This window comes from Rhinoraja longicauda, chromosome 9 (genome assembly GCF_053455715.1).
Source record: "Rhinoraja longicauda isolate Sanriku21f chromosome 9, sRhiLon1.1, whole genome shotgun sequence".
NCBI classification, from domain to species: Eukaryota; Metazoa; Chordata; class Chondrichthyes; order Rajiformes; family Arhynchobatidae; genus Rhinoraja; species Rhinoraja longicauda.
This window is the reverse complement of record NC_135961.1, coordinates 1,074,788-1,086,707: the sequence shown is the minus strand read 5'-3', so window position 1 is coordinate 1,086,707 and position 11,920 is coordinate 1,074,788. Positions and strand designations below refer to the sequence as shown.

Sequence of the window (11,920 nt, the reverse complement as noted above, 5' to 3'; positions counted from 1 at the left end):
GGAGAGAAGGATTGGGCGACGTTTCGGGTCGAGACCCTTCTTCAGACTCATTGTTGTAAACCTCCTCTGGACCCTCTCCAGAACCATTCAGATATGGTGCACAAAATTGCTCACAATATTCCAAATGCGGCCTGACCAGCGCCTTATAGAGCCTCAGCATTACATCCCTGTTTGTGTATAAAAGCCCTCTTGAAATAAATGAGTTTGCTTTCTTTACTATTGATAATGAATCACGTGATAATGAAATGACTCTTCTGGTTGACTAATGACATCCCTCCCGTGTCTCTAAAGCACCATGGTGCTAGAAACATAAATAAAACAAATATAAAATGTAAACAATGTGAATGGAATGACCTGCCGACCCATCTCCGACTGTTTAGAGCCGCAGCGTCCAATGCCACTCCTGACTCTCAAAGTGAACCAGCGAGCCTTTCTTCACGTTCCAGTGACATTTAAAGTGGCGGCGCCTAACGGCAGCGGCTCGCTAGCAGTCTGTTCGTCTTTTTTCCTTTTTTTTTGTTGTGTGTCGGTGTTGGGATGTTTTTTTTTTTTTTTTTGGTTGTGTATGTGTGGGGGGTGGTGGTGTGGGTGGGGGGTGGCGGGGGGGGGAAACTTTTCTCTTCCTCACGGCGGTGCCCGGTGCGGCTCGGCCGCTGGACTTTACATCGCCCGGTGCGGCTTGGCCGCTGGACTTAACAGTGCCCGGTGCAGCTCGGCCGCGGGACTTAACATCGCCCGGTGCGGCTCGGCTGCGGGACTTTACATCGCTGGTGCGGCTCGGCTGCGGGACTTAACATCGCCCGGTGCGGCTCGACCACGGGACCTAACCGCCCGGTGCGGCTCGGCTGCGGGACTTAACATCGCCCGGTGCGGCTCGACCACGGGACTTTACATCGCCCGGTACGGCTCGGCTGCGGGACTTTACATCGCTGGTGCGGCTCAACCACGGGACTTTACATCGCCCGGTGCGGCTCGGCTGCGGGACTTAACATCGCCCGGTGCGGCTCGACCACGGGACTTAGCTGCGCAAGGCTTGGTCGCGGGCCTTTCATCGCCTGGCTCGGCCGCGAGACGTTTCAGCGCCCGGTGCGATTCGGCCGGGGGACTTCCATCCCCTTGCGGGGACTGTGCGGGTCGGTCGGGGACGAGCTGTCTGTCCGTGGGCGAGGGGAAGAGAGTGGAAGTTTTGTTGCCTCCATCACAGTGAGGGGGTGTTTGGAGTTACTGTGATGGACGTTTGTGTTGGGGCTATGTGTCTTGTGTTCTTTTTTTCTATGACTGCTATGACCGAACGACAAATAAAGCTCTGTTATGTTATACTGTTATGACTGTTGTTGCAGCTCACATTGTAGCCCCCGGGGACATTGTTCTGGCAGCGCATTCTTCAGGTCACCGCCCTGTACATCTATCAGATCTCCCAGTAACCTCCAGCATTTCAGAGAAAACAATCCAGACGTCCAACCACTTCCTGTAGCCAACACCCCCCTGAACCCAGGCAACATTTTGGTAAACCTCCTCTGCACCCCTCCAAAGCCCCCACATCCTTCCTGCAGTTGTAGACCACATCTGGTGAGACCACATCTGGAGTATTGTGTGCAGTTTTGGTCACCTAATTTGGCCCTTGTCAAAGTCGCTCAGGTCCACCTATTTTCTATGTTTCTATGTAACTGAATTTCATAGAATCACAATAAACTACAGACGCTGGGATCTTGAGCTAAAAATAAAGAGCCGAAGGAAATCAACGGGTTAGGCAGCATCTGTGAAGGGAATGGAGATGACATTTTGGCTCAGGACCCTTCATATGTCATCTATCCATTCCCTCGACAGATGCTGCATGAGTTCCTCCAGACTTTGTGTGTTTTGTTCAAGATGCCAGCATCTGCAGTTTCTTGCACCTCTAAAAGTGACACAACTTCTCTGAAAAATTAAAGTGATCGTGTAAATAACAGTTCCCGATCATACACCGATCAGCCAAAACATTATGACCGCTGACAGCCGAAGTGAATAACATTGATTATCTTGTTACAATGGCAAGGGGTGGGATATATTAGGCAGTAAGTGAACAGTCAGTTCTTGAAGTTGATGTGTTGGATGCAGGAGAAATGGGCAGGAGTAAAGACCTGAGCGACTTTGACAAGGGCCAAATTGTTTTGGCCAGACGACTGGGTCAGAGCATCTCTGAAACGGCAAGGCTTGTGGGGTGCTCCCGGTCAGCAGTGTAAGAAAATAACTGCAGATGCTGGTACAAATCGAAGGTATTTATTTCACAAAATGCTGGACTAACTCAGCAGGTCAGGCAGCATCTCAGGAGAGAAGGAATGGGTGATGTTTCGGGTCGAGACCCTTCTTCAGACTGAAGAAGGGTCTCGACCCAAAACGTCACCCATTCTTTCTCTCCCGGTCAGCAGTGGTGAGTACCTACCGACAGTGGTCCGAGGAGGGACAAACCACAAACCGGCGACAGGGCGTAAGGCTCATCGATGCGCGAGGGCAACGAAGGCTATCCCGTCTGGTCCGAACCGACAGAAGGTCGACTGTGGCACAAGCCACAGAAAATGTTAATGATTACACGGGAGGAATGTGTCACAATACACAGTGCATGCACCCTGCTGAGTATGGGGCTGCACACAGAGGACCGACAGCACACTAGGCAGGTGGTCATAATGTTTTGGCTCATCAGGTCATATTTGGGGGCGTGGCTGTGTTCTGCAGCTGCGGCTCACCGGCAGTCTCTCTGTTTTTTTTGGTTTTTTTTGTCATTGTCGTTGTTAAATGTACGTTTTGTTTTATTTTTAATTCTGTGTATGTAGGGGGGTGGTGGGGGGGTTGGGGGAAACCTTTTTTCAAATCTCCTCAACGGAGATGCGACCTTTACCGTGTCGTATCTCCGTTCGCGCTACGGCCTAACATCGTGGAGTCGGCGGCCTCCAGCTGGGATCGACCTTGAAGACTCCGGTCGCAGGGCCTGGACTTACCATCTCGGAGGCTTTGGCCGTGGGCCCTGCAGACCGCAACATCGGGAGCTCGCAGGTCCCTGGCTGGCGACCGGCTTTCGGGAGCTCCAGCCGTAGCAGCTTCGACCGCCCGAAGCGCGAGGTACGATCAACCCACCCGCAGGCCCTTCATCGCCCTGCGTGGCCCGGCCGCAGCACTTTCCATCGCCCGGTGGGGGCTCAGGACTTTCATCGGCCTGCTCGGCTCGGCCCTGGGACTTTCCATCGCCCGGTGGGGGCTTCAAAAAGTTGGGAGCCTCGATCACCTCGTGGCACCACGGGAGAAGAATGAGGAGGAGATAAGACTTTGCCTTCCATCACAGTGAGGGTGTGCCTAGAGCAATCACTGTGATGGCTGTTTTGTGTAAAAAATTATATCTGTGTGTCTTGTGCTTTTTAATGTCTACTGCCGGACCCTGACGTGAGAGGACGCTGGCGTTGTGTATTCGCCGCTTTTCCGTCAGGATAGTTTGTCTGTTTGTTTCTATGTTAATTGTTTTTGTAAAGCGCTTTGAGCATGCGATAAGGCGCTATATAAAATAAATGGATTATTATTATTATTATTATATTGTTTTGGCTGCATGTATGTGTAAACTTGAAAACATACCTTAGGAGAGAGTTTATTTGTCATATGTGCCAACAACGGAACAATTAAATTTTTACGTTAAGCAGCATAAAGGGCCAGATTGAAAAGAATATACAGATGGCAAAAGGTGCAGTAAAGTGGGAGAAGGCATGTGTAGTAAATGAACAGTTACAGGTGACCTTAGATGCAGAAAATAAAATGCTAGAAGAACTCAGCGAGCCAAACGGTGTCAGTGGAGATAAAGGGATTAAGACGGTGGTGCAGCGGTAGAGTTGCTGCCTTACAGCGAATGCAGCACCAGAGACCCGGGTTCCATCCCCACTACGGGTGCTGTCTGTACGGAGTTTGTACATTCTCCCCGTGACCTGCGTGGGTTTTCTCCAAGATCTACATTCCTCCCACACTCCAGACGTGCAGGTTTGTAGCCCCTAGAGCTCTATCTAACTCTCTTTTAAATTCATCCAGTGAATTGGCCTCCACTGCCCTCTGTGGCAGAGAATTCCACAAACTCACAACTCTGGTGAAAACGTTTTTTTCTCATCTCAGTCTTAAATGGCCTCCGCTTTATTCTTAGACTGTGGCCCCTGGTTCTGGACTCCCCCAACATTGGGAACATTTTTCCTGCATCTAGCTTGTCCAGTCGTTATATAATTTTATACATTTCTATAAGATCCCCTCTCATCCTTCTAAACTCCAGTGAATACAAGCCCATTCTTTCCAATCTTTCTTCATATGATAGTCCCACCATCGTGAACCTACGCTGCACTGCCTCAATAGCAAGGATGTCCTTCCTCAAATTAGGAGACCAAAACTGCACACAATACTCTAGATGTCGTCTCACCTGGGCCCTGTACAACTGCAGAAGGACCTCTTTACTCCTATACTCAAATCCTCTCGTTATGAACTTCAAAAATGTTGGTGGAGAAATCTGACTATCGTACATCTCATTTAGTAGTTCATTGGAACAGCTGTGCTGTATACAAGCAGTCGAGACTCACTGTCAGTGCATCCAACTGGCGCAAGGACTCCTTGATACAATCTGCATCAAGTTGCTAGGCCTCTTGTACGGCTAAGAGAAATCATCTTAAGCAGCAAACTTCCATCCATCTCCCATCTATATTCCATCTATTCACTCACTTCCTGCATTCAACCTGTTATTTTAAGAATATTTACATCAGATCTTTGTTTCTTTTATCGTGGAGTCTAAGATTCTAGGAAGACCTTAGGTGGCTTTTTGAGACACAACGTCAAGTACATCATGTGGTATAAGAAGATAACTGCAGATGCTGGAACAAATCGAAGGTATTTATTCACAAAATGCTGGAGTAACTCAGCAGGTCAGGCAGCATCTCGGGAGAGAAGGAATGGGTGACGTTTCGGGTCGAGACCCTTCTTCAGACTGATGTCAGGGGGACGGGACAAAGGAAGGATATAGGTGGAGACAGGAAGATAGAGGGAGATCTGGGAAGGAGGAGGGGACGGGAGGGACAGAGGAACTATCTAAAGTTGGAGAAGTCGATGTTCATACCACTGGGCTGCAAACTGCCCAGGCGAAATATGAGGTGCTGTTCCTCCAATTTCCGGTGGGCCTCAGTGACAGAAAGGTCAGACTGGAAATGGGAGGGGGAGTTGAAGTACTCGGCCACCCGGCCAACCAACTTGGCATTCTGGGCTAATCCCATTTGCCTGAATTTGGCCCGTATCCCACAAAACCCTTCCTTATACATATATCTGTCCAAATGTCCTTTAAAATGTCGTAATTGTATCCGTTTTGATAGCTTCCTCTGGCAGCTGATTCCCGACACGGACAGCCCTCCAAGTGAAATAGTTGCCCTTGTATGCCCTTCAGATCTCTCCCTCCTCACCTTACGCCTGTGCCCTCTTGCTTTAGAATCCTCGACCCTGGCAAAGAGACTGTGAGCGTTCACTTTAACCTCAACTTGTACACCTCAATAAGGTCACCCCTTAGCCTCCTACACTCTAAAGAAAAAGACCCAGCCTATCCAACCTCTGCCTGTAACTCAAGTCTGCAAGCCCAGATAACATCGTGGTAAATCTCGTATGCACTGTTTCCAGCTTCATGATATCCATGTTAAATGTGAGGTTATCCACTTTGGCGACAAAAACAAGGAGGCAGATTATTATCTCAAAGGTGTCAGATTAGGTAAAGGGGAAGTGCAACAAGACCTGGGTGTTCTTGTACACCAGTCACTGAAAGTAAGCGTGCAGGTACAGCAGGCAGTGAAGAAAGCTAACTGGGTGAAAAAGTTAGCTTTCTGTTGGCCTTCATAACGAGAGGATTTGAGTATAGGAGCAAAGAGGTCCTTCTGCAGTGAGACCACATCTGGAGTATTGTGTGCAGTTTTGATCTCCTAATTAGAGGAAGGACATCCTTGCTATTGAGGCAGTGCAGCGTAGGTTCACGAGGTTAATCCCCGGGATGGTGGGACTGTCATATGAGGAAAGATTGGAAAGACTGGGCTTGTGTTGACAACTTCAGCATACAGTGTTGCCAGGTCAAACCTGAAAAAAGGCATAAAGTGGGCCAAAGACCTCCACAGGCAACGTGTGGAAGACCACTTCAACAGCACTGGCACCAGAAGCATGTGGCATCAGATATATCACTGATTACAAGAGCAACCCTGCCTGCCCCCACAGTGATGGCACACTGGCCACCGAGCTCAACACCTTCTTTATTTCACAAAATGCTGGAGTAACTCAGCAGGTCAGGCAGCATCTCAGGAGAGAGGGAATGGGTGACATTTTGGGTCGAGACCCTTCTTCAGACTGATGTCAGGGGGGCGGGACAAAGGAAGGATATAGGTGGAGATAGGAAGAGAGAGAGAGAACTGGGAAGGGGGAGGTGAACACCTTTGCTCGCTTTGAAACCGGCAACAACACCATGAGTGGAACAATTCTGGCCTCGGAGGATGAACAGGTTCTCACACTGAGCACACATGATGTACAGCGCGCGCTGCAGAGGATCAGCCCACGCAAGGCTGCAGGCCCGGACGGAGTCCCAGGATGGGTACTTAAGGACTGTGCTGACCAGCTTGCTGAGGTATTCACAAAGATTTTCAATCTGGCTCTACCTCTGGCAACGGTCCCGAAGTGACTGAAGTCGGCCACCATCGTGTGGACAAGCTAGATGCAGGAAACATGTTCCCAATGTTGGGCGAGTCCAGAACCAGGGGCCACAGTCTAAGAATAAGGGGGAGACCATTTAAAACTGAGGTGAGAAGGAACTTTTTCACCCAGAGAGTTGTGAATTTGTGGAATTCTCTGCCACAGAGGGCAGTGGAGGCCAATTCACTGGATGAATTTTAAAAAGTTAGATAGAGCTCTGGGGGCTAGTGGAATCAAGGGATATGGGGAGAAGGCAAATACAGGTTACTGATTGTGGAGGATCAGCCATGATCACAATGAATGGCGGTGCTAGCTCGAAGGGTCAAATGGCCTCCTCCTGCACCTATTTTTCTATGTTTCTAAACCATTATTTTCTAAGAAATCCATGATAGCTTATGGGAACGCTATCATTCTGCAGTTCATACTGACACTTTCTGGTTGACAGCACTGAAATACTTCATGTAAATGCTAAGAAATATGTTATTTTTCTCCCTGCATGTCATTCCTAGGATGCACGTTGCATTTATTGGCCATTCACAGTTGCAGGGTTACCCGAGGATGTTGCAAAGTGCTTTACTGGAATAATAACCAAGTCTGAGCCATGCATGATGCAGTCTTGTGGAATTCCATTTTATTGTTGATGGTAAACATTATGAAAAAAGAAGTCAATAGTATTTTATTTGAAAGAAGAAAGTCACCTCCATTCTAAGTATTGAACGTCATTGGAAATATCCTAAAAATGTCTCAGACGCAGAATTATTGCTGTTATTTGCAGAGTATATGTCTGTATTTTACTGTTCATTATTTGAAGATTGTTTGTTGGTAATATACAGTAATACTGAATACATTTGATCAACACAAGCAGCTCTACTTTGCAAGTAAATTAACACCAGAAGAAACCCAGTCAGCTAGCCTGGATTGGAGTACAGAGACACAAAACCCACTGAATTCCTCCAGCACTTGTTTTGATCATGATTCCAGCATCTGCAGTTCTTTGTGTCTCCATTTCACTGCTCCGTTGTGAAATCTCCTCGAAAATATGCCTACATTGAAAAAGGTATGTCATCTGTCCACTCCCTCCACAGATGCTGCCTGGCATGCTGAGTTCATCCAGCACTTTGGTTTTTTGGGAGAAGTTATTTCACCTTGACTAGCATCTTCTAGGGAATTGACCAAAAAAGTGCTCAAGAATCATCTCCAGGTCAATAATCATCTTAGCCCCCAAGGAGAATGGTTTAGGATGGCCCCATCGTCTGCTCCTTTCTGAAGGGCAACACCAGTATCATGCACTAATGTTCTGAATAGGATTGCCAACTGTCTCGTATTAGCCGAGACATCCCATATTTTGCGCTAAATTGGTTTGTCCTGTACGGGACCGCCCTTGCTCCGTATTAGGCACGGGGGTGCTGTAGGCCCAGACGCTGTAGGCCCGGATGCTGTAGGCCCGGACACTGTAGGCCCGGACACAGTAGGCCTGGGCGCTGCCTGACAGAGATTGCATAGCAACCCGCCTCCCGGCCGCCTTTGGTGGAGCGGGAGCACGTGGCCGCTGGCTGGGTGAGGTCACGTGGGGCGTAGGGCGGTGACATCATCTTGCCCCTTATTTGGGAGTGAGATAGTTGGCACCCCTGGTTCAGAGGCCCTGCAATAGACAGGAAACATAAGGGTAGGAACTACACAAAAGTCAATAGCAAAGGGCTGGAGGTTCACTCCCCCCCCCCTCCCCCCGAATCTAGGTGTTAGCATCCTATTCACGTATAAAGCCCTAAATGGACACTCCCCCCCCACATCAAAAATCTTCTAACCCCCCTCTCTAACTCCAGGTCCCTCAGATCGGCCGACTTGGGGCTATTCACTATCCCACGGTCTAGGCTTAAACTCAGGGGTGACCGCGCTTTTGCGGTTGCAGCTCCTAGACTGTGGAACAGCATCCCTCTCCCCATCAGAACTGCCCCCTCCATCGACTCCTTTAAGTCCAGGCTCAAAACATATTTCTACTCCCTAGCGTTTGAGGCTCATTGAGGAGGCGCTGTGAACTGTTTGCGTGCTACTGTATGTTTTCATTTTTTTTTCTATTGGAACCTAATCAAATGTACAGCACTTTGGTCAACGTGGGTTGTTTTTAAATGTGCTATACAAATAAAATTGACTTGACTTGACTTGACCCCTCTCTGCCACTGCATCCTCTACTCCTGACCCATATCAAAGAGGATACGTAACAAAACATCTTTCATGATAATTCTCAATACTGGTGCCCACAAAGCTGCATTTTCAAACCCTTACTATACACCCAAGTACTCATGACTGTGCAGGCCAAATTGTACACCAACTCCATTTTATAAGTTGTGTAGGAAGGAACTGCAGATGCTGGGTTAAACTGAAGATCAACACAAAAAGCTGGAATAACTCAGCGAGACAGGCAGCTTCACCAGAAAAAAGGAATGTGTGACTTTTCGGGTCGAGACCCTTCGGAGGTCTCGGCTGAAGAAGGGTCTCGACCCGAAACGTCACCCATTCCTTCTCTCCAGAGATGTTGCTTGTCCCGCTGAGTTACTCCAGCTTTTTGTATCCAAATAATAAGTTGGCAGATGAAACCACTGTAGAGTCATACAGTGTGGAAACAGGCCCTTCGGCCCAATTCGCCCACACCGGCCCACAATGTCCCAGCTACCCTAGCTGTCCCACTTGCCTGCGCTTGGTCCATATCCCTCCAAACCTGTCCTATCCATGTACCTGTCCAACTGTTTCTTAAACGATGGAATAGTCCCAGCCTCAACTACCTCCCTTGGCAGCTTGTTCCATACACCCACCACCCTCTGTGTGAAAAAGTTACTCCTCGGATTCCTATTAAATCTTTTCCCCTTCACCTTGAACCTATGTCCTCTGGTCCTCGATTCCCCTACTCTGGGCAAAAAACTCTGATCATCTACCCGATCTATTCCTCTCATGATTTTGTACACCTCTATAAGATCTCCCCTCATCCTCCTGTGCTCCATGGAATAGAGACCCAGCCTGCTCAACCTCTCCCTGTAGCTCACACCCTCTAGTCCTGGCAAAATCCTCGTAAATCTTTTCTGAACCCTTCCCAGCTTGACATCTTTCCCATAACATGGTGCCCAGAACTGAACACAATAGTCTAAATGTGGCCTCACCAACGTCTTATACAGCTGCAACTTGACCTCCCAACTGTAGTGGGCCGGATCTCAAACAATGATGAGGAGTACCGGAAAGAGATTAGCAACATGGTGTTAAGACAACAACCTCTTTCTCAATGTCAGCAGGATTAAGTAGCTAGTTATCGACTTCAGGAAGCAAAGTAAAGTACATGCCCTGATCAGCATCAATGGTACAGAAGTGGAGATGATCAAGAGCGTCAATATCACCAACAACAACGAGAATTTGAGTACAGGAGCAAAGAGGTCCTTCTGCAGTTGTACAGGGCCCTGGCGAGACCACATCTGGAGTATTGTGTGCAGTTTTGGTCTCCTAATTTGAGGGAGGACATCCTTGCTATTGAGGCAGTGCAGCGTAGGTTCACGAGGTTAATCCCTGGGATGGCGGGACTGTCATATGAGGAAAGATTGGAAAGACTGGGCTTGTATTCACTGGAATTTAGAAGGATGAGAGGGGATCTTATAGCGACGTATAAAATGATGAAAGGACTGGACAAGCTAGATGCAGGAAAAATGTTCCCAATGTTGGGGGAGTCCATTACCAGGGGCCACAGTCTAAGAATAAAGGGGAGGCCATTTAAAACTGAGGTGAGGAAAAACATTTTCACCCAGAGAGTTGTGAATTTGTGGAATTCTCTGCCACAGAAGACAGTGGAGGCCAATTCACTGGATGAATTTAAAAGAGAGTTTGATAGAGCTCTGGGGGCTAGTGGAATCAAGGGATATGGGGAGAAGGCAGGCACGGATTACTGATTGTGGATGATCAGCCATGATCACAATGAATGGCAGTGCTGGCTTGAAGGGCCAAATGGCCTCCTCCTGCACCTATTTTCTATGTTTCTATGTTTCTAAAATCACACAGGCTTCCCAATCTCTATTCAGTGAGTGAGAGTCCAAATGTAATTTGCAAACACAAACAATCAATAAAGAGAAGAAACACAGTTGACTATCCACCCGATCCAACTGCAGAATCAATCCACGTACTCGCACTGAGCCTAACAGCAATTTACATCCATGGAATCACAATTCTCTGCACTGACGGTACGGAGTTTGTACGTTCTCCCCGTGACCTGCGTGGGTTTTCTCTGAGATCTTCGGTTTCCTCCCACACTCCAAAGACATACTGGTTTGTAGGTTAATTGGCTTGGTGGAAATGTAAAAATTGTCCCTAGTGGGTGTAGGATAGTGTTAGTGTGCGGGGATTGCTGGTTGGCACGGACTCTGTAGGCCGAAGGGCCTGTTTCCGCGCTGTAGCTCTAAACTCTGAGCCTCTGGTAATGGGTCTGGGGAGAAAATATAGGCTAGGAAAGAGTCATTTGTTTGTTTTGGAATGATTTATCAATATTATAATCTGTTTTATTAGCTTATCCGTACAACAATGAATAATGACCCTGAACGTCACTTGGTGCCGTATGAGTCAAAGTGAGGGGAGTTTTAAAGAGTCTTGATATAATCTATTGGCTGCTGTTGGAATCTTTTTTATACTGTTGGTAGGTGGCAATAATCTCTGCGATCACGCTTTTGTCATCGAGGGTGCTGAGGTCCCCCAGCTCTGTGTTCTCCTCGTTGACTATTTTCTTCAGCAACCTCCTCATGATCTTTCCGGATCGCGTTTTGGGAAGCCGCTCCACAATCTGAAAATTGGACAATGAACAATCATTCATAGTTTAGTTTAGTTTAGAGATACAGCGCGGAAACAGGCCCTTTCGGCCCACCGGGTCCGCGCCGACCAGCGATCCCCGCACATTAACACTATCCTATAACCACTAGGGACAATTTTTACATTTACCAAGCCAATTAACCTACAAACCTGCACGTCTTTGGAGTGTGGGAGGAAACCGAAGATCTCAGAGAAAACCCACGCAGGTCTCGGAGAGAACGTACAAACTCCATACAGATAGCACCTGTAGTGGGGATGGAACCCGGGTCTCCGGCGCTGCATTCGCACCAATTGAAAACCTCCTCAGGTCCCCTCTAAACCGCTTATCCTTTGCCCTAAAGCTTTGCTCTCTAGTTTGGGACACCACTGCTCTGGACAAAGG

General features: G+C 48.1%; 2 protein-coding genes across 3 annotated transcripts in view; both read right to left on the bottom strand.

The window, feature by feature from the left end:
- LOC144596430 (uncharacterized) overlaps window positions 1–11,920 on the bottom strand; it is a 336,471-nt gene that overhangs the window by 247,709 nt on the left and 76,842 nt on the right. The gene's annotated exons all lie outside the window — the stretch shown is intronic.
- Window positions 8,530–11,920, bottom strand: part of LOC144596431 (acetyl-coenzyme A synthetase 2-like, mitochondrial) — a 76,115-nt gene continuing 72,724 nt past the window's right edge. Inside the window, exon 14 of one of the 2 annotated variants that reach the window (XM_078404665.1) lies at window positions 8,530–11,512. In XM_078404665.1, the coding sequence (XP_078260791.1) occupies window positions 11,333–11,512 (180 nt within the window). In that variant the 3' untranslated portion in view covers window positions 8,530–11,332. The remainder of the gene's footprint in view (window positions 11,513–11,920) is intronic. The other variant, XR_013547610.1, reaches the window with a different exon arrangement.